This window comes from Myxocyprinus asiaticus, chromosome 25, assembly GCF_019703515.2.
Source record: "Myxocyprinus asiaticus isolate MX2 ecotype Aquarium Trade chromosome 25, UBuf_Myxa_2, whole genome shotgun sequence".
NCBI lineage: Eukaryota > Metazoa > Chordata > Actinopteri > Cypriniformes > Catostomidae > Myxocyprinus > Myxocyprinus asiaticus.
The window spans coordinates 6,638,620-6,660,861 of NC_059368.1; the positions used below are offsets into that span (position 1 = coordinate 6,638,620).

Here is a 22,242-nt window from a genome sequence, read left to right on the forward strand (position 1 = left end):
CTGTGCATTATCCCGTTGTACTTCATACAAAAATAAATGGACATGAAATTGATTTGAGTTGAAATTATTTTATTTTGTAAGAAGAAAGAGACAGTGGAGCAATTTGAGAGAAAGTGATAGCTACAGGACACCAACAACCTGTGAAAAATGGCTTCAAAATATCTTGGTTTAGTGTTGTTTTTTTGTAATGACTGCAATACTTACGTTCCATTTTCTCTGAATGTGAGCCTAGATGAGCCAAATCCGCTAGTCACAGGACATATACACTCACCGACCACTTTATTAGGTACACCTACTTATTCATGCGATTATCTAATCAGGCTATGTTTTTTCCAGCCTTTAACTGAACAGTTTTGGTGAGCCTCAGCCCACTGCAGCCTGCAGCTTTCTGTTCTTGGCTGACAGAAGTAGAACTCGACGTGGTCTTCTGGTGTTGTAGCCCATCCGCCTCAAGGTTTGACATGTTGTCATTCTGAGATGCCATTCTGCTCATTACAATTGTACAGAGGGGTTATCTGAGTTACCGTAGCATTTCTGTCAACTCGAACTAGTCTGGCCATTCTCCGTTGACCTCTTTCATCGTCAAAGCATTTCCGTCCACAGAACTGCCACTCACTGGATGTTTTTTGTTTTTGGCACTATTCCGAGTAAACTCTAGATACTGTTGTGCGTGAAAATCCCAGGAGATCAGGAGTTACAGAAATACTCAGACCAGCCCTTCTGGCACCAACAATCATGCCATGGCCTCAATCAATGAGATCAAAATTTTTCCCATTCTGATGGTTGATGTGAACATTAACTGAAGCTCCTGACCCATATCTGAATGATTTTATGCACTGCACTGCTGCCACACGATTGGCTAATTAGATCATCGCATGAAAACGTAGGTGTACAGGTGTACCTAATAAAGTGCTCGGTGAGTGTATACTGTAATTAATATACACTATATTGCCAAAAGTATTCGCTCACTCATCCAAATAATTGAATTCAGGTGTTCCAATCACTTCCATGGCCACAGGTGTATAAAATGAAGCACCTAGGCATGCAGACTGCTTCTACAAACATTTGTGAAAGAATGGGCCGCTCTCAGGAGCTCAGTGAATTCCAGCGTGGTACTGTGATAGGATGCCACCTGTGCAACAAGTCCAGTCGTGAAATTTCCTTGCTACTAAATATTCCACAGTCAACTGTCAGTGGGATTATAACAAAGTGGAAGCGATTGGGAATGACAGCAACTCAGCCACGAAGTGGTAGGCCACGTAAAATGACAGAGCGGGGTCAGCGGATGCTGAGGCGCATAGTGCGCAGAGGTCGCCAACTTTCTGCAGAGTCAATCGCTACAGACCTCCAAAGTTCATGTGGCCTTCAGATTAGCTCAAGAACAGTGCGTAGAGAGCTTCATGGAATGGGTTTCCATGGCCGAGCAGCTGCATCCAAGCCATACATCACCAAGTGCAATGCAAAGCGTCGGATGCAGTGGTGTAAAGCACTGGACACTGGACTCTAGAGCAGTGGAGACGCATTCTCTGGAGTGACGAATCACGCTTCTCCATCTGGCAATCTGATGGACGAGTCTGGGTTTGGCGGTTGCCAGGAGAACGGTACTTGTCTGACTGCATTGTGCCAACTGTGAAGTTTGGTGGAGGGGGGATTATGGTGTGGGGTTGTTTTTCAGGAGCTGGGCTTGGCCCCTTAGTTCCAGTAAAAGGAACTCTGAATGCTTCAGCATACCAAGAGATTTTGGACAATTCCATGCTCCCAACTTTGTGGGAACAGTTTGGAGATGGCCCCTTCCTGTTCCAACATGACTGCGCACCAGTGCACAAAGCAAGGTCCATAAAGACATGGATGAGCGAGTTTGGTGTGGAAGAACTTGACTGGCCTGCACAGAGTCCTGACATCAACCCGATAGAGCACCTTTGGGATGAATTAGAGCAAAGACTGCGAGCCAGGCCTTCTCGTCCAACATCAGTGTCTGACCTCACAAATGCGCTTCTGGAAGAATGGTCAAAAATTCCCATAAACACACTCCTAAACCTTGTGGAAAGCCTTCCCAGAAGAGTTGAAGCTGTTATAGCTGCAAAGGGTGGGCCGACGTCATATTAAACCCTATGGATTAAGAATGGGATGTCACTTAAATTCATATGTGTCTAAAGGCAGATGAGCGAATACTTTTGGCAATATAGTGTATATTATATAACTATATATAAAGTTTTGCATGCTATAGGCTTACAGATACATAAAATATGCCTATATACAGTAGACCATTATATTAAGTGTGATGTTGAGTCAGTTACTCAAAGCACATCATGCCAATCAGTGGTTCAATAATGACACTAGTCCTATTTAATCCTCCATTGTCAATAAATTTAAGCAGAACTTGTTTTGATGTGAGTATGAAAAATGTGGCTTTGCAGCATCGTTTTTGGTTTGTCAATGCAATCACCAAAACGCGCTTGTTACTTTCTAGCTAGAACACGGACCCGAACTCCTACGCTGTTGACGCAATGTGATTCCGGTTGTGCCACAGTGGTAGATAATTTTTTTTCTCATGTGAAGTTTGGATGAAATGTAAAAGTTTTTGTGAGATTCAACAATTGACTGTAAAAAACCAAGACTACATTTCCTATTTTGCACATTGATATTGTTCTAAACATTTACAAACAATTGAATAACCAGTAGTTAACTACGAATATGATGTGGAACACATTAGAAAATCTCTGTTCAAGACAACAACAGCCTTCATCATGCACAACAGAAATCATCTCTTTTCAGAGTTTATAAAAAGACGTCTACATTATTAAAACCACATACATCTTATTAGTGATTTCTAGCGAATCCCAAACCAGTTGAAAGCTGGTTTATGTGCCAACCTCACATACTGTATCAGAACACATGGCTTAATGAATGCGACACCATTTCCACTAGCAAGTTGCTGAATGATGCATTTTACTGTCAATATCGGTTTGCATCTTTGCTGTGCTGGTGAAATCCTTTATGAAGGCTGACTGCTGGGAACGTGGATTACATTAAACATGAGACGTCTGTAGTTATACGGCCGTAAGTGATGACCCAAGTTATTGGCTGAAGTTGGTCACTCTCAAGCAGTGTTGGGTAAGTTACTCTAAAAAAGTAATTCATTACTAAATAATTACATCTTCTACAATGTAATTAGATTACTGTACTAATTACTCTGTCTGAAAAGTAATTGCATTACTTATTACTAATTACTTTCTAAAATCCTTATCAGCCTCAACCAGTTGAAAAATACTAGAATAGACTTGAAAATGTTCTTTTAATTATTTCATATAAATCATATAAAATTAATACATTAATAAATTATTCATGACTGGCCAAAGAATTTAAGGGGGCAGCGTTAAATTAAAAAACAGATATTTTAACATTAGCCATTAAATTTCGATTTTAAATTCACTATTGTTTTATATAGAATTACTCTACAGTCTATACAGTACTCAATGAAATTACATTAGAAGTAACTGTAATTAAATTACTGAAAAATTAAGAGTAATCCCTTACTTTACTTTTATCAATGAAAATGTCATTTAATTACAGTATTAATTACTGCTCTCAAAGTAGGACACGCTTATATTAAAGCCCTGCAGGAAAAACTGCATCTTAGGTACTCGCCTGTAATAGCAACAACACCTACAACATCCTTTATTCCTGTGCAAGGAACAGACATTATCATCTCTTTTAAATCAAATAAAATGTACTGCTTTCTGTTGAAAGTCTTAGCACAACATTAATTGCACCAGGTAAGTAGCACTGAGTTTTGTGAAAAAGTCACAATTAATAATACACTAAGATTTTCTTAGAAAGGAGGCAGGTTTGCACTATAAAGGATGACAATGACTTAATTTAATGTCACCATGATTTTACAATATAGGACATGATTCTGGATCAACATCCAATATTGTTTCTGGAATAACATTTTTGTCAATGAAACATAGTCCTATCCAGGGCCGGAGTGGGATTCATATTCAGCCCGGGAATTTAAAAATCATTAACTTAGGTTTTCACTTTGTGACATACAACTTCATTGCATCAGTTGTAAAAATAAGTGAATCTTAAAGGGATAGTTCACCTAAAAATTTTTATTCATTTACCCAACCTCACGTCATCCCAGATGTGTATGAATTTCTTTCTTCTGCAGAACACAAACGAAAATGTTTAGAAAAAATATCCCAGCTCTGTTTATCCTTTCAATGCAAGTGAATGAGAAGCAATGAGAAACAGATCAATATTTAAGTCCTTTTTTACAGTAAATCTCCACTTTAAATTTTTTAAGGGCTCTTCTCTCCTTAGAATTCTTTTTGGTGATTTACATTCTTTGTGCATATTGCCACCTACTGGGCAGGGAGGAGAATTTATAAAAAAAATAAATAAAAAAAAAGCACTTAAAAGTACTGTTTCTCACCCAGACCTATCATATTGCTTTTGAAGATATGGATTTAACCACTGTAGTCATATGGATTACTTTTATGCTGCCTTTATGTGATTTTGGAGCTTCAAATTTCTGGTAACCATTCACTTGCATTGAATGGACCAGATATTCTTCTAAAAATCTTCATTTGTGTTCTGCAGAAGAAAGAAAGTCATACATATCTGGAATGGCATGAAGGTTAATAAATGATGAGAGAACTTTCATTTTTTAATGTCAAGTTTATTTTAAAGTCTACCTAGACAAATAATAACACTATAGAGCTGTAACTGTTCATAAATCTTTCAAGATGTACTGATTCACATTTCAAATGGTCAGTGCTTAGTATTTTGGACAATTAGCATAGCAACAGATCCAACGAAAACATGTGCAGCAATGAAATGCTCAGGAAACAATGAAGGTTGTATTGTATTTTCAAATCAAATCAAATCACTTTGTCACACAACCATATACACAAGTGCAATTGTGTGTGAAATTCTTGGGTGCAGTTCCGAGCAACATAGCAGTCGTGACAGTGATGTGACATACCAATTTACAATAAACATCAGATTAAAACAACACAATATAAAATCTGATACACACATAATTACACAAAACACAATATACAAATAATAACATTCAATGTACAGTATAAAATACACACAATATAGAATACACATTATACAATAAAAAAATTATATATAGTATATATAAAATGTACAGTAGGTTGTATTGTACTGTATTGACATTCAGGCTGTCGGTTGATAGTAAGTTGCCAGTGTGTTGTTAAGAGAGAATATAATATAATAATATAATTTATGACAGTCAAGTGTGAGATACAAGAGTAATAAAGTGCAGTGCTGATGTATTTTGATCGTGGGAGATCAAGAGTTCAAAAGTCTGATTGCTTGGTGGAAGAAGCTGTCATGTAGTCGGCTGGTGCGGGTCCTGACGCTGCGATACTACCTGCCTGATGGTAGCATTGAGAACAGCCCATGGCTCGGGTGGCTGGAGTCTCTGATGATCCTCCGAGCTTTTTTCACACACCGCCTGGTATATATGTCCTGGAGGGAAGGAAGCTGACCTCCGATGATGTGTCTGGCAGTTTGCACCACCCTTTGCAGGGCTTTGCAGTTGTGGGCGGTGCTATTGCCATACCAGGCGGAGATGCAGCCAGTCAGGATGCTCACTACAGTGCTGGTGTAGAACCGTGCGAGGATGTGGCGGTTCATTCCAAACTTCCTCAGCCGTCTCAGGAAGAAGAGGCGCTGATGAGCCTTCTTAACAACGGCTTCAGTGTGGATGGACCATGTGAGTTCCTCAGTGATGTGGACACCCAGGAACTTGAAGCTGCTGACTCTCTCCACTGGTGCTGCATTGATGGTGATGGGACTGTGTTCTCCATCTCTTCTCCTGAAGTCCACCACAAGCTCCTTTGTCTTGCTGACGTTGAGGGAGAGGTTGTGCTCCTGACACCAGTGTGTCAGAGTGTCCACCTCCTCTCTGTAGGCTGTTTCATCATTGTCAGTGATCAGACCTATCACCGTCGTGTCATCAGCAAACTTAATGATGGCATTGGAGCTGTGTGTTGCCACACAATCATGTGTGTACAGAGAATACAGAAGTGGGCTGAGAACACAGCCCTGCGGGGCTCCAGTGTTGAAGGTCAGTGATGAGGAGATGTTGCTGCCCATTCTAACCACCTGGTGTCTGCTTGACAGGAAGTCCAGGATCCAGCTGCACATTTAAGCCCAAAGCCCGGAGTTTCTCATCAAGCTTGGAGGGCACTATGGTGTTGAATGCTGAGCTGTAGTCTACAAGCATCATTCTCACATAAGTGTTCTTTTTTTTCCAGGTGGGAGAGAGCAGTGTGTATTATAGATGCAATGGCATCATCAGTGGAGCGGTTATTGCTTTAAGCAAACTGCAATGGGTCTAGTGATGGAGGCAGCACAGAGCAGGTGTAATCTCTGATTAGTCTCTCAAAGCATTTGCTGATGATGGGGGTCAGAGCAACAGGACGCCAGTCATTTAAGGAAGTGATTTTTGATTGCTTTGGAATAGGCACAATGGTGGATGTTTTAAAGCATGTGGGGACTACAGACAAAGAGAGGGAAAGGTTGAAAATGTCCATAAAAACACCAGCCAGTTGGTTCGCGCACGCTCTGATGATGCAGCCCGGAATGCCGTCTGGACCCGCGGCTTTGCTGATTTTCACCCATCGGAAGGATCGGGTTACATCCGCTACAGAGACGGAGAGTGAACTAACCTCTGTAGCTTCGGCCGCGAGAGCTCTCTCCGCGAGGGCAGTGTTATTTCCCTCGAAACGAGCATAAAAAGTATTTAGCTCATCCGGGAGAGAGACAGCGGTATTCACGGCGGAGTTTTTATTCCCTTTAAAGTCCGTGATGATGTTAATTCCCTGCCACATGCTTCTAGAGTTGGTGGTGTTAAACTGTCCTTCAGTCTTGTTCCTGTACTGATGTTTTGCTGTTCTGATAGTTTTTCAGAGGGCATAACTGGCTTGTTTATGCTCCTCTGCATTCCCGGAATTAAAAGCGGAGGTCCGCACATTAAGTGCCGCATGAACATCGGATAGATCCGTATTGTTCTGGTCGGAACGACGTCTCTACGCACTTTCTGATGAAACACGTTACGCTATAAGCATAAAGCTCAATGTCGTCATCAGAGGCGGACCGGAACAGCTCCCAGTCCACGTGATCAAAACAGTCTTGTAGCGTAGAGTCTGATTGGTCCGACCAGCACTGGATCGTTCTGAGGGTGGGTGCTTCCTGTTTCAGTTTCTGCCTATAAGCGGGCAGAAGCAGAATGGAAGAGTGGTCCGATTTGCCAAATGGTGGCCGGGGGAGGGATTTGTAGCCATCCCGGAAGGGAGAGTAGCAATGGTCCAAAACCCGGTCCCCTCGTGTTATAAAACTAATGTGTTGGTGGTATTTTGGTGCGACTGATTTGAAACTGGCTTTATTAAAGTCCCCGGTCACAATGAACGCGGTCTCAGGGTGCGCGGTTTCCTGCTTGCTTATAATCCCATACAGTTCCTTGAGTGCCCGGTCTGTGGCGGCTTGTGGCGGGATGTTCACAGCTGTGTTAATGGCCGCTGTGAATTCCTTCTGTAACTGGAATGGTCGACACAGAAGCATGAGAAATTCCAGATCAGGAGAGCAGAAAGACTTGATAGAATGTACGTTCCTCTGATCAAACCAGGATTTGTTGATCATAAAACATACACCACCCGCTTTTACCTGAGAGGTCTTTCGCTCTGTCTGCTCGGTGCACGGAGAACCCCGTGGGTTCAATGGCTGAGTCTGGAATCTCCGCAGACATCCAAGTTTCTGTTAGGCAAATAATGCAGCAGTCCCTCGACTCTCGTTGGAAAGAGATCTGCGCTCTCAGCTTGCAGAGTTTGTTGTCCAGAGACTGAACATTTGTTAGTAGAATACTGGGTAGCGGGGGTCGATTTGCACGACGTCTTACTCTGATGAGAACAGCGACTCTGTTTCCCCTTTTCCTTTTGCGTTTCCGCGGCTGGGCTGCCCAGACAAAGGGCTCCACTGGCGTGTTTGTAAATAGCAGGTCGGCATTGAGGAATTTGAAGTCCGATTTATGGTGTGTAATTGCAGAACCAATGTCCAAAAGTGTTTGTCTGTCATAGACAATAAGGCAGACAACATCCAAGACAAAAAACATAAGAATTGTAAACAAAACAAACAAAAGACTACAATGTTGTGTCGGAGCTCGCAACGCAGCAGCCATATCATCTTGAGTGCCATTTAAGAACAGTGCCATTTACCAACAATAAAGAGTGAAAAAAAGACTAAAAAAATGTGTACTTTTCTTTTACTTGGAATGTAAATGTGGCAGTATGGTTATTTTCTCTTTAAGAAGGTTTTCATGCATGAGACAATATTGAAGGCACTCTGCGCAGTTTGTTTTGCTGAGTTTAATGCTTTGAGAGCTGTAAAGTCACATTATTTTTGTACTGTGTCTTGCTGTTGCATCTATATTAATTTACTTTAAGTACTCTTTTATTTTGTGACAATAAACAATATTGTTATAATTCTGCAATGATACGAATAAGGATTTCAGAGATTAACTGATTGAGATTGTGAGACTACAGTGAGCATTAAACTTGTGATGATCTTGTACCTGAACTAATAGCAGTATCTTGTTCTCGCTGGATCTTCCGTCATCCTTCCCCCGCTGTCAAGTGAAGCATCTGTTATGGCACAACAACCAGTGTTTCGTCTCTCACAGCCCACTATCTCATATTTATATATATATGTGTGTGTGTGTGTGTGTGTGTGTGTGTGTGTGTATATATATATATATATATTGTGTATTCTTTATATACTTTTTTTATTTTCAATATTTATCTATTTTTTTAATCAATTTTTATTATTTTTTAAAAGTCTTGTTGCTGTTTTTGTATTGTTGTGTACTGGAAGCTTCTGTCACCAAGACAAATTCCTTGTATGTGTAAGCATACTTGGCAATAAAGCTCATTCTGATTCTGATTCTAAATCAGCCTGCCATACTCAAGACTATAGTGTTTGTCATCTGCTTTGGTGACCAAGGTCTCTGAGGTTAATTTTCATTTATTTGCTTAGACATTGTATTGATTCTTATGCAAGTCTTGATTTTGAGGAGACGGTCAATAACCGACATGCAGTGATAAAGCAGACCAGTTCCAAGTCTCTTCATCCTCAGACTAATGACGTGAAAGATTACTCTGTCCTCCAGCAAACACAATTTTCCCTCCCCTCTCACACATCTCCCAGTTAAACCTGCATACTGATAAGATGATATTAGGTAGGGTGGCTGATACATGATGAGTGGCATACTGTCTATGACTCAACACTCACATATAGGCTACCTCTAATTGCATGACATAACTCTGAGAGTCTATACAAAAACTAACAGCTGAATGCTAAAGTGAATTAATGATGTCGGTGACAAAGGATGGTATAGAATGAAAGTAGCCAATGCAAAATTACATTGCTGAAGTTTATCAGTTAAATCTTGTCTTCTATAAACAGAACATTTAATAGCTCAAAAACTTGATAACATGCTTCAAATGTCCTCTAATAAAAATGTTACAGTACATATGTTTGTATTAGTTATTAAAATACAAACAAATGCAAATAATCTTTACATAAGTCTAAGATTCCCTGATTGGCTGAGTGGATTTTTTTTGTTGTATAGGCTATAATGGGATTTTTGCTCATGTCAAATTGACCCAAACAGATATAATTGTACGATATTGCACTGTAAAAATGGTACCCTGCAATTGTTCCTTTAAAGGGATAGTTTACTCACCCTCATGACAACCCAGATGTGAATGACATTATTTCTTCTGCGGAACATAAAATACGATTTTTAGAAGAATATCTCAGCTCTGTATGTCCATACAATGCATGTGAATGGTGACCAAAACTTTGAAGCTCAAAAAAGCTCATAAAAGCAGCATAAAAGTAATCCATATGACTCCAGTGGTTTAATCCATGTTTTCTGAAGCGATCCAAATATTTTGGGTGAGAACAGGCCAAATTGTAACTCCCTTTTCACTCTAGATTTTGCCATTGCAAAATGACAAGTTTGATTACACTCCTTGTGCTTGATGCATGCACAAAACACTAGACGGAGCAGGTAGTTCAGCATTGTGGCAGGAGGGACACAACATCTCGTTCCCTCAATCAGGTAACAGAGGTTACGCAAGTAACCAGGACGTTCCTTATCTGTCACTCACTCGACGTTGTGTCGATGTAGTGACACTAGGGGTCCCTATACGAAACGCTGGTAACTGGCTGAACTGTGTTACGTGAACTGGTGGTGTGTGACGGCACCACTGTGTGCCTCGTAGCCAGCACACCAGGCCGACACGTAACCTCCCCCAACGCTGTTATGAGTGTCGAACAGCCCTTTGGGGACAAGTCGACTGCCCAAAAGATAGAGACAGGCTAGCCCAGTCGTGGCCTCTTATCCTCTTTTTTTCCCTCTCCCCCAAAAAAAGCCGACTGGGGCCACCAGGTCTACATCGGGGGGGGTGTCCCTCCCAAGGTGAAGACACTGCGGAGACCACACCCCGCCGGGGGGGGGGGGGGGGGGGGGTATTTGAGTGGAAATACGTCACATGGTCTTGTCGAGCTTTGTCGGAAGTATGTCATGTGGAGAAGTCCCATGGTAGGTCCTACCCTATGGGGACGCCCAAGGAAGACGCAGTTTACCAACAGGGAAACGAATTAGTGGAAGATATACGTCGCATGGGGTTACCTATGGGAAACCACCACATGTGGAGCACCTATCCCAGTACAGGGCTTAGTTAGCACATGTACTGAGCCGGCAGCGAGTTTCTCCGTGAACTCATCTGCCACAGGGCTCGGAGGAAATCATCCAGGGAACACAGTTTGTGAACACTACTGGGAGTCAACAGCGCACATCTTGTTGCGAGGAGCGTGAGGTCTGGGAACCATGTCTGGGTGGGCCAGTAGGGTGCTACCAGGATGACCTGCTCCTCATCCTCCCTGACCTTGCACAGGGTCTGTGCAAGTAGGTCCAGGGGGCCAGTTGCCAGCGTGTCTATACCGAGAGGTGCCTCGGTCAGGGCATACCAGAGCGGGCAGTGGGAGGATAAGAGGTCTACCTGTATCTGCCCGAATTGACTCCAAATCAGCTGGACCACCTGAGGGTGGAGACTCCACTCTCCCCTGAGGGTAACCTGCCGTGACAGCGCGTCCGCTGCAGTATTGAGGTCGCCCGGGATGTGAGTGGCTCGCAGCGACTTGAGGTGCTGCTGACTCCAGAGGAGGAGGCGGCGGGCGAGTTGTGACATACAACGGGAGCGCAGACCGCCTTTACGGTTGACATATGCTACCGTTGCTGTGTTGTCTGTCCGAACTAACACATGCTTGCCCTGGATCAACGGCCGAAAACCTCCGCAGGTTGAGCAGAATTGCCAGCAACTCGAGGCAGTTGATGTGCCAACGTAGCCGCGGGCCCGTCCAACTCCAAGCTGAGAAAAGAGATGCTCTGAACCGGGAGGAGCTTGCTCTTTTCTCAGTTTACCCGAAGCCCTTAGCCGGCTGAGGTGTGAGAGCACCAGGTCCCTGTGTGCACACAACACATCCCGAGAGTGAGCTAGGATTAGCCAGTTGTCGAGATAGTTGAGGATGCGAATGCCCACTTCCCTTAGCAGGGCAAGGCTGCCTCTGTGACCTTCATGAAGATGCGGGGGACAAGGACAGGCCGAAATGGAGGACCTTGTACTGATATGACCAACTCTCGAATGCAAACTGCAGGAAGGGTCTGTGTCGAGGTAGAATAGAGACGTGGATGTACGCATCCTTCAGGGCTACCGCCGCAAACCAATCTTGATGCCGGATGCTTGCTAGAATGCGCTTTTGCGTCAGCATCTTGAACGGGAGTCTGTGTAAAGCCCGGTTCAGTACTCAAAGATCCAAGATTGGCCGCAACCCACCGCCTTTCTTCAGTACAATGAAGTTGGGGTTGTAAAACCCCCTCTTCATCTCGGCCGGAGGGACAGGCTCTATCGCATCCTTCCGTATGAGGGTAGTGATCTCCGCATGCAAGGTAGCGGCGTTTTCGCCCTTCACCGAGGTGAAGTGGATGCCGCTGAACCTGGGCGGACGCCTGGTGAACTGAATTGCATAGTCAAGTCGGACAATCCGGACCAGCCATCGCGACGGGTTGGAAAGCGCAAGCCACGTGTCCAAGTTCCGGGTGAGGGGGGCCAAGGGGACAATCTCGTCGGACATACCGGCAGGTGGGGCCTTGCATCGGGGCGGAGCCTGAGGTGCCACACTGTGTCGTGGCCGTGATGAGTTCAGGGACATCGAAGCACTTACCTGGCTCCTTGTGACCACCCCCGGAACAGCCTGGGATGGGTGAGGAAGAGGCCTGTCCTCGTGACCCATGAAGACTGTCACATCGGGGGCGGATTTGTGCCACAGCTGGGCGCGCAGGGGCTGGAGACCACCGCTGGAGCGCCGAACCTGCAAAAAATGGAATGGTGGATGGTGGTCATGATGACAGCCGTGCACACTGGGTATGTGACCCAGGGAACAAGGAAACCACTCTTGCTGAACTCTTGGGTACCGCAGCCACTTGGGCATGCGGCACAATTAAATGCAAAGGTAACAAAAGATTCTCCTCCCGGCCCTCCACCGGGGGATGGAGTGGTCTGCTTACCAGCTCCAGAGCAGCAGGTTTCGTCGTCCCTGGGTCGCCCGTCTCAGGGGTGCTTCAAAGCCTTTTGCGGGTTCTTGGCGGCTGACCGTGAGATGGGTGGTGTCTGCTTCCTGCAGGGGGACGCCCTTGGTGATGAGCAGACGGGGTGCGGGATCTTGAGCCGCGCTGGGGCAGGATGTGCCAGATAGCCTCCGTCTGCTGCTTCACCGCTGAGAACTGCTGGGCAAAGTCCTCGGCGGTGTAGTCCTCAACAGGCCAACCTGGAAAATGAGGGCAGCAAGGAACCGTGCCTTGTCGGCCTCTCCCATCTCAACCAGATTGAGCCAAAGGTGGTGCTCCTGGACCACCAAGGTGGACATCGCCCACCCGAGAGACCACGCCGTGACCTTCGTCGCCTGGAGAGCAAGGTCGGTCGCCGAGCGCGGCTCCTGCATCAATCCCGGGGCAGAACTACCCTTGTGCAGTTCCTTTAGCGCCTTGGCTTGGTGGACTTGCAGGAGAGCCATGGCGTGCAGAGCGGAGGTGGCTTGTCCAGTGGCACCATAGGCTTTAGCCATCAGGGATGACGTAAACCTACAGGCCTTGGACGGGAGCTTTTGGCGCCCACACCAGGTGGCAGCACTTTGCGGGCATAGGTGCACCACGAGCGCCTTATCTACCGGGGGGATTGCCGAATAGCCCTTGGCCACCCACCATCGAGGGTAGTGAGGGCGGGGGAGCTGAAAGATCAGGACCGGGCAGTAAAAGGTGCCTCCCACGACCTTGTCAGCTCCTCGTGCACTTCCGGGAAGAAAGGAACTGGGGCAGGGTGTGGCTGTGAGTGGTGCCACGAGCCCAGGAACCAATCATCGAGCTGCAAGGGTTCAGGGGAGAGCGGAAGGTTCCACTCTAGCCCGACGCTTGCAGCTGCCCGGGAAAGCATGTCCGTCATCTCCGCGTCAGCCTGTAACTGGGCAACTGCACCCGAAAGGAGGAGCCCAGCTGAGGCTTCCACGTCCTTCTGGACGAGCCCGCTCTCCGATGCTGCGCTTGAGAGCTCATCACCTTCGCGGGCTCCGAATAAGAGGTCGAACTCGCCATGAGACGAGCCGGCGGACTCATCCGGAAGCCCGATTGGTGCAGACGAGCGTGCTGGGGAATGGGAGGTCCGTGGGGGGATACCCGGCGGAGGTGGTCCCATTGGGGTCCCCAAATTGCCCCCAGTGCTAGCCGCGCTGGCCTCATACCCGTGGGCAAGCCGCGACCGCATTGTTGCCATGGACATGTTCTCGCAATGAGTACATGACCCATCCACGAATGCTGTCTCCGTGTGGGCAGTGCCCAGACACGAAAGACAGTGATCGTGGCCGTCAGAAGGCGAGAGATAACGACTGCAACCAGGAATAACACACAAACGGAAAGGCATCTTTAAAAAGACGTTCCTTGTGTGCCGCTCTTTTAGAGAAATATACTCTTTTAGAGAAATATACTTTTTTATTTCTGCCGAAGCCCAGGGGCGTTCTCTGCAGTGCACCAGTGCAGAGGGGCGAGAAGCCGCTGAAATGAGCCGTCAGATCCAGCAGAGGTGAATGAACAACCGTGGGAATTCAGCTCAGTGAGCATGGACCGTGGCTCAGAAGAGAAAATCTGAATGAGTGGTTGCATACCAGCTTCTTTTATACCAGTATGTCCAGGGGAGTGGTATGCAAATACCACTCGCCAATTTTCATTTGCCTTTTATCAAAGACCAGAGGTGTTTCGGGCTCCCAAGAGTGACCCCTAGTGTCACTACATCGACACAACGTCGAGTGAGCGACAGGGAATGTGTTTTGTTGGTGTAACAAATTTAGGTTTATTCAATAATGTTAGATACAGTTAATTTAGACATATAAAGTACAGAAACATTTTTTGATAACAACCGGATTTTTGAAAACTGCTTTTTTAAAATGACTATTCTTATTTAGCACCGAGGTCTCTGGGTCCCCAACATAAAGACATTCCAGTAAATTTAAACAGAATGTGAGGGTTAAAGAATATAGCCTATAATGATAGTAAAGCATATATTTTTAATCTCTGTAGAAAACACAACGAGATTAGTGGGTCGTTCCTTAGTTTTCAGAATAACAAATCCCATTTCAGTCACTTACGTAATTAATGAATTATAAAACGGTCAAAAAATAAAACAGTTCAGTAATGCCGTATGAAAACGCACAGACTCACCATTACGCACCATAATCGGTTTAAAGAAGAAAAAAAAAAAAAGTTGGAGATGTCCAGAAACTCATTCTTACCAATGACGAGCAGAAACGCGCCGGCTCCATAATCCACAGCGCGGGATACTTTAGAGGAATAAATATCCATGAGGAGAACTGATGTGTGTTCTTCAGTGGGAGATGAAGATGTTTATTCCCAGTTGTTTTCTTTAACGCGCGGTAATAAACTGAACATTGATAGGTGCGTATTTGGGAGCAAAAGTTACAGAAAATCGACGCACCGCGGAACGGTAAAGGGAAAAGACACTAGATGATACACACTGCTGTCATGTGTCAAAAACATCTGATGTCCAGGAAAGATGAAGAAGGCGATTAGATAATGCTCCCGCCTAACCAACGGAGAATCAAGTGATGCTGTTGTCTTTGGTAAATAACGACTATAACAGAGGAAAATTCCATGAGCGGTTATTGGTGCGCATCCATCTATCCAGCGGACTGTGCTGGATGAGTCTATATAGCATCTCTCCAAGAGTCCGCTATAAGGAAAGTACCCAACAACAGGAGGGGCTTCATGATTAGACCAGACTAGATAAATAGATACTGTAAACTGCTGTATTTGGCACGAATCATTAATCACTGATTATTTCTCAATGAAGTGGTCAGTCTGATTTAGTCTTGTACAATGCTTCCCTGTCGTGACATTATGTTTCGAATGGCACAAGACAGAGATTATCCATTGGGTCCTGTGACCATGACTAATGTAGACACCAAATCAAATGAATTTCAGCACCGTCAAATGTCCATGTCCATGCATCTTTAAGTGGAAAGCAGTCTGTTCATGTTAGCTTTGTCTGCAAAACTGTCGAGCAGAACTAAGATTTGAGTCTTAGAAATCAATTTACTGGCTTATTGGCTACTTTTTCTTGCAGTTACAGTTGTTGCAAGGCAACGTTAGTGTTTCTCTTAAACATTCTGGTTAGGGTTTGTTCAAAACCACTAACCCAAATGATAGAAAAACGTTTGCAAATAATTCATCCCGAACTGCTTAGCATACAGACTACAGTACATTCAAACTTTGTTTTGTCGATAATTTCAGATTTATATATATATATATATATATATATATATATATATACTGGCGGCCAGAAGTTTGGAATAATGTACAGATTTTGCTCTTCTGGAAAGATATTGGTACTTTTATTCACCAAAGTGGCATTCAGCTGATCACAATGTATAGTCAGGACATTAATAATGTGAAAAATTACTATTACAATTTGAAAACATTTTTTAGAACTTCTTAAACTACTTCAAAGAGTCAAAAAATCTTCCACGTGCAACAATGACAGCTTTGCAGATCCTTGGCATTCTAGCTGTCAGTTTGTCCAGATACTCGGGTGACATTTCACCCCACACTTCCTGTAGCACTTGCCATAGATGTGGCTGTCTTGTTGGGCACTTCATGCACCTTACAGTCTAGCTGATCCCACAAAAACTCAATGGGGTTAAGATCCATAACACTCTTTTCCAGTTATCTGTTGTCCAATGTCTGTGTTTCTTTGCCCACTCTAACCTTTTCTTTTTGTATTTCTGTTTCAAAAGTGGCTTTTTCTTTGCCATTCTTCCCATAAGGCCTGAACCTCTGAGTCTTCTCTTTACTGTTTTACAGTTGTGCTCAAAAGTTTGCATACCCCGGCAGAAATTGTGAAATTTTGGCATTGATTTTGAAAATATGACTGATCATGCAAAAAACAAACTGTCTTTTATTTAAGGATAGTGATCATATGAAGCCATTTATCATCACATAGTTGTTTGGCTCCTTTTTTATATCATAATGATAACAGAAATCACCCAAATGGCCCTGATCAAAAGTTTACATACCCTTGAATGTTTGGCCTTGTTACAGACACACAAGGTGACACAAACAGGTTTAAATGACAATTAAAGGTTAATTTCCCACACCTGTGGCTTTTTAAATTGCAATTAGTGTCTGTGTATAAATAGTCAATGAGTTTGTTAGCTCTCATGTGGATGCACTGAGCAGGCTGGATATTGGGCCATGGGGAGCAGAAAAGAACTGTCAAAAGACCTGCGTAACAAGGTAATGGAACTTTATAAAGATGGAAATGGATATAAAAAGATATCCAAAGCCTTGAAAATGCCAGTCAGTACTGTTCAATCACTTATTAAGAAGTGGAAATTCTGAGATCTCTTGATACCAAGCCAAGGTCAGGTAGACCAAGAAAGATTTCAGCCACAACTGCCAGAAGAATTGTTTGGGATACAAAGAAAAACCCACAGGCAACCTCAGGAGAAATACAGGCTGCTCTGGAAAAAGATGGTGTGGTTGTTTCAAGGAGCAAAATACGACGATACTTGAACAAATATGAGCTGTATGGTTGAGTTGCCTCCAATGCCACAAAAAAGCCCGGTTTCAGTATGCCCGACAACACCTTGACACGCCTCAGCTTCTGGCACACTGTAATTTGGAGTGACGAGACCAAAATAGAGCTTTATGGTCACAACCATAAGTGCTATGTTTGGAGAGGGGTCAACAAGGCCTATAGTGAAAAGAATACCATCCCCACTGTGAAGAATGTTGGTGGCTCACTGATGTTTTGGGGGGGTGTGAGCTCTAAAGGCACGGGGAATCTTGTGAAAATTGATGGCAAGATGAATGCAGCATGTTATCAGAAAATACTGGCAGAAAATTTGCATTCTTCTGCACGAAAGCTGCGCATGGGACGCTCTTGGACTTTCCAGCATGACAATGACCCTAAGCACAAGGCCAGGTTGACCCTCCAGTAGTTACAGCAGAAAAAGGTGAAGGTTCTGGAGTCGCCATCACAGTCTCCTGACCTTAATATCATCGAGCCATTCTGGGGAGATCTCAAATGTGCGGTTCATGCAAGACGACCAAAAACTTTGCATGACCTGGAGGCATTTTAGCAAGACGAATGGGCAGCTATACCACCTGCAAGAATTTGAGGCCTCATAGACAACTGTTACAAAAGACTGCACGCTGTCATTGATGCTAAAGGGGGCAATACACAGTATTAAGAACTAAGGGTATGCAGACTTTTGAACAGGGGTCATTTAATATTTTTCATTGTTGCCATGTTTTGTTTTATGATTGTGCCATTCTGTTATAACCTACAGTTGAATATGAATCCCATAAGAAATAAAAGAAATGTTTTTTGCCTGCTCACTCATGTTTTCTTTAAAAATGGTACATATATTACCAATTCTCCAAGGGTATGCAAACCTTTGAGCACAACTGTACATGAAACTGGTGTTGATCATGTAGAATTCAATGAAGCTGTCAGCTGAGGACATGTGAGGCTCTATTTCTCAAACTAGAGACTCTGATGTACTTATCCTCTTGTTTAGTTGTACATCTGGGCCTTCCACATCTCTTTCTGTCCTTGTTAGAGCCAGTTGTCCTTTGTCTTTGAAGACTGTAGTGTACACCTTTGTATGAAATCTTCAGTTTTTTTGGCAATTTCAAGCATTTTGTAGCCTTCATTCCTCAAAACAATGATTGACTGACGATTTTCTAGAGAAAGAAAATCGAAGTTTCTTTTTTGCCATTTTTGACCTAATATTGACCTTAAGACATGCCAGTCTATTGCATACTGTGGCAACTCAAAAACAAACACAAAGACAATGTTAAGCTTCATTTAATGAACCAAATAGCTTTCAACTGTGTTTGATATAATGGCAAGTGATTTTCTAGTACCAAATTAGCAATTTAGCATGATTACACAAGGATAAGGTGTTGGAGTGATGGCTGCTGGAAATGGGGCTTGTCTAGATTTGATCAAAAATTACTTTTTTCAGATAGTGATGGTGCTGTTTTTTACATCAGTAATGTCCTGACTATACTTTGTGATCAGTTGAATGACACTTTGGTGAATAAAATTACCAATTTCTTTCCATAAGAGCAAAATCTGCATATTTTTCCAAACTTTTGGCCATCAGTGTACATATATATACAGTTTTGTCGATAATTTCAGATTTGTATATATACAATATATATTGTATATATACAAATACTGTATATACATGTATATGCAGTATATATATATATATATATATATATATATATATATATATATATATATATATATACACACACACACACACACACACACACACACTACCGTTCAAAAGTTTAGGGTCACTTATTCTTTATTATTATTATTTTTCACATTTTAGAATAATAGTAAATTCATCACAATTATGGAATAATAGAAATGGAAATATGGGAATTGTGTTGTTTCTAACAAAAATCCAAAATAAATAAAAACTATGTAATATTTTAGCATCTTGAAAGTAGTCACCCTTTGCCTATATGAAAGTAGTCACCCATTTTCTCAACCAACTTCTTGAGGTATCACCCTGGGATGCTTTTTAAACAGTATTAAAGGAGTTCCCATCTATGTTGGGCACTTATTGGCTGCTTTTCTTAATTATTCGGTCCAAGTCATCCATTTCAAAAACTTTTTTTTTTTTTTTAAATAAAATGTTAGTTTTATAATGAAATAAATTAATATGTTGGCACAATTATATTTTTGCCTACAAGACTAATTTCAAACATTTAAGCATACGCCTTCAGATCAAAAGGTTGTTAACATCTTGAGAAACATTTCAGTCAAGTGACCCCAAACTTTTGAATGGCAGTATATATATATATATATATATATATATATATATATATATATATATATATATATATATATATATATATATATATATATATAGTGATAAGTTTACTTGATATGTGTGTTTGTGCAATATTTTTTTAAACTAAATAAACACTTGCTTTGATATTTTATTATATTATGCAAATACATTCATACATAAGTGTGGCATATAGTGGCTTAAGTGTCCAAATATGTTTGGGGCCACTGTAAATAACTTTTATTTTCATATATGAGCTATTTTCTATGAATTTACAATGTTTCAATTTATTATGAATGTTGTAATGCTGAATGTAAATTCGCAAGATGCCACAATCAAGTCACAAATTATTTTGAGCACATCAACTGATTAATTTGTAATCACCTTTCTCATTTCCCGACCTGTTCAAGTAGTGTTGTTGGATCATCATATCAATATCAGCCCACAAACACTCATGTTTGAACCTGTTCTAAGACAATCCTGTTTCCTTGGACACTACCACCACAAAGGACACTCAAAAGTCCTCCTTTGCACATCATTATTTGTTGTGCCTAATAACACCTTCACACGGCTCATTTAGAATTTTGTATATATCGCCAATCTCCAGTTAGCAACATTTACTCATGAATCTTAACATTAACATTAATTTACTTATGATCTAAAATAACAAAGAATTATAACTTGGATTTGGCATGAATGTTCACATGTATGATTGTTGTAATCTAAAAAGACTGATTTAAAGACTGTATTTTAACTGTGATTCGTACCATGTATGTAAACAAATTTGTTTCATGTGAAAAAGTTTGAAGCTGAGGTGGTAAGATATAGAGAAATCTTGTAGGCAGTTCATCATTCATACCATCCTTCTATTGCTTTTATTGCTGTCTGCACCTGTCTTTGCAAGGTAAGTTTGAACCCATTGGGCCAACTTCGTTTTGCAGCATTTCAAAAGTTGTTGTGTTTTTTATGATGAATTACTTGTGGTGCACAATTGCTTGTGTTGCACTACTCCCCTCTTGTAAGTTTTTACAATGGTTCAGTTTATTATGAAAGTTGTAATGCTGAGTGTAAATTCGCAAGATGCCACAATCAAGTCACACATTATTTTGAGCACATCAACTGATGAATTTTTAATCACATTTCTCATTTCCCAACCTTTTAAGTAGTGTTGTGACAACAGTGTTTGCTAAATGGATAAAGTGAAATGCTGTGTAGAGTCAATAAACAAATGCTTACTATAGAGGTGGAATTCCATGGCAGGTCAGCTTTAGAGTGTATTTTTTGGGGTATTTTCATCCCACTTTAGCCAATGGAAAAAGCCACCTAACCTGCAAGAGGACAAAAATGTCAAAAGGCATGGCTTTTCTATTAATAGCTAAATATTTTAGCTAATACTGTATTTCTGTTACAAAAATTCTTCTGTAACAAAATGTTATTATCATAATTTTATGCGGTTGAACTTCTATTCATCACTACAGTAATTTCTTTGGGTGGCACCAGTATGTCAACAAAGCATATTTTAGCAGACGACTTTTATCTAGAAGTTTCTGCTTGGTTTTCCTTGGACGTCATGAACGTATGTAGACAAATGGAAGGAAACAAGTGTATTTTCTTCTGCTGATTTAAGACAATGGTCTCTCAAACTACCCAATAGCTCCATGTAAACAAGGACATTATGGCAGCACACTATGGTATATTTGAACGGATATTGTGTGAAAGTTAATGGGGTTAATGGGTGTCCAAGTCAGTCCACTCTGCGGCCATCTTGGGAACGCTTATGGGCCGCTATTTTCTAGCGATACAAGCAGCATGAAAGTTCAGCTCCTATCTTATTGAATGGGGAAATAGACCGAACTCTCCAAAATGGTCCAGCTAATACGCATGCGGGTTCTTGAGTTAACTGACTGGCAATGCTTGTATCTAAAAGGTGACTGGCTCTTTAACCTGTAAGGCAAGACTTCCTTTTCTACACCCACCATATTGGGTGTTCCAATTCCTCCCATTTTTTTTTAATACAAGTGCTTCGTTTCAGGGTAAATAGACTCTGGTGTTATGTCGTCATGACAACAAAGTTGAAATATTAAATATATCTTTTCACAGACAAGTTTAGTAAGTAATTTTTATCACACTACAGTCATGTTAACATATATTATGTTTATGTCCTGTGGCTATATTTTTGAAACAGTGTGTATTTTAATGGTTTAACGGGTAATTAGTTTAATGGTTTAACCTTACTGTCTTACTATACACATGGTTTTTGCTTAAAAAAAAAACTCACAGCATTGGTTGTGTCAATGTTGCTGTTTCGATCTGGACCAGCTACTCAAACAAAGTTTTACACTTTTAAGTTAAATCAACCTATAAATAGCTTACTTATAGTTGACTGCATTTTAAGCTGGGTTAGGTGAAAGAAATTTAATGTAGAAAAAAATTACTCACACCAGCTTTACAGAAAAGGCCCCGGCACACTTGCGGCGAAGTGCTTCTTTGTCCTTTGCTCACTTCCGGCTGCAGATGGCACATTAGTGATGCGTCATTTCAAAGAACAGTGAATTTGAAAACGCCATTTTCGCATTGTAGTGTAGACTGGGAAAACTGATATTTCTGAAAACGATGACGTATTTGGTATCATTTGACGCAGTTATGTGATCCATTCAACCTAAACAATCAAGATGGTGTCCCGTGTTAAAGCAGTGCTGTTGT

At 42.1% G+C, this 22,242-nt stretch overlaps 1 protein-coding gene across 1 annotated transcript in view; it reads right to left on the reverse strand.

Annotated features, from left to right (window-relative positions):
- The window catches only part of LOC127415678 (opsin-5-like), a 28,018-nt gene extending 12,664 nt beyond the window's left edge, over positions 1–15,354 (reverse strand). Inside the window, exon 1 of the mRNA XM_051654491.1 lies at positions 14,938–15,354. Coding sequence (XP_051510451.1) covers positions 14,938–15,007 — 70 coding nt within the window. The 5' untranslated portion in view covers positions 15,008–15,354. The remainder of the gene's footprint in view (positions 1–14,937) is intronic.
- Between the last annotated feature and the right edge of the window lie 6,888 nt (positions 15,355–22,242).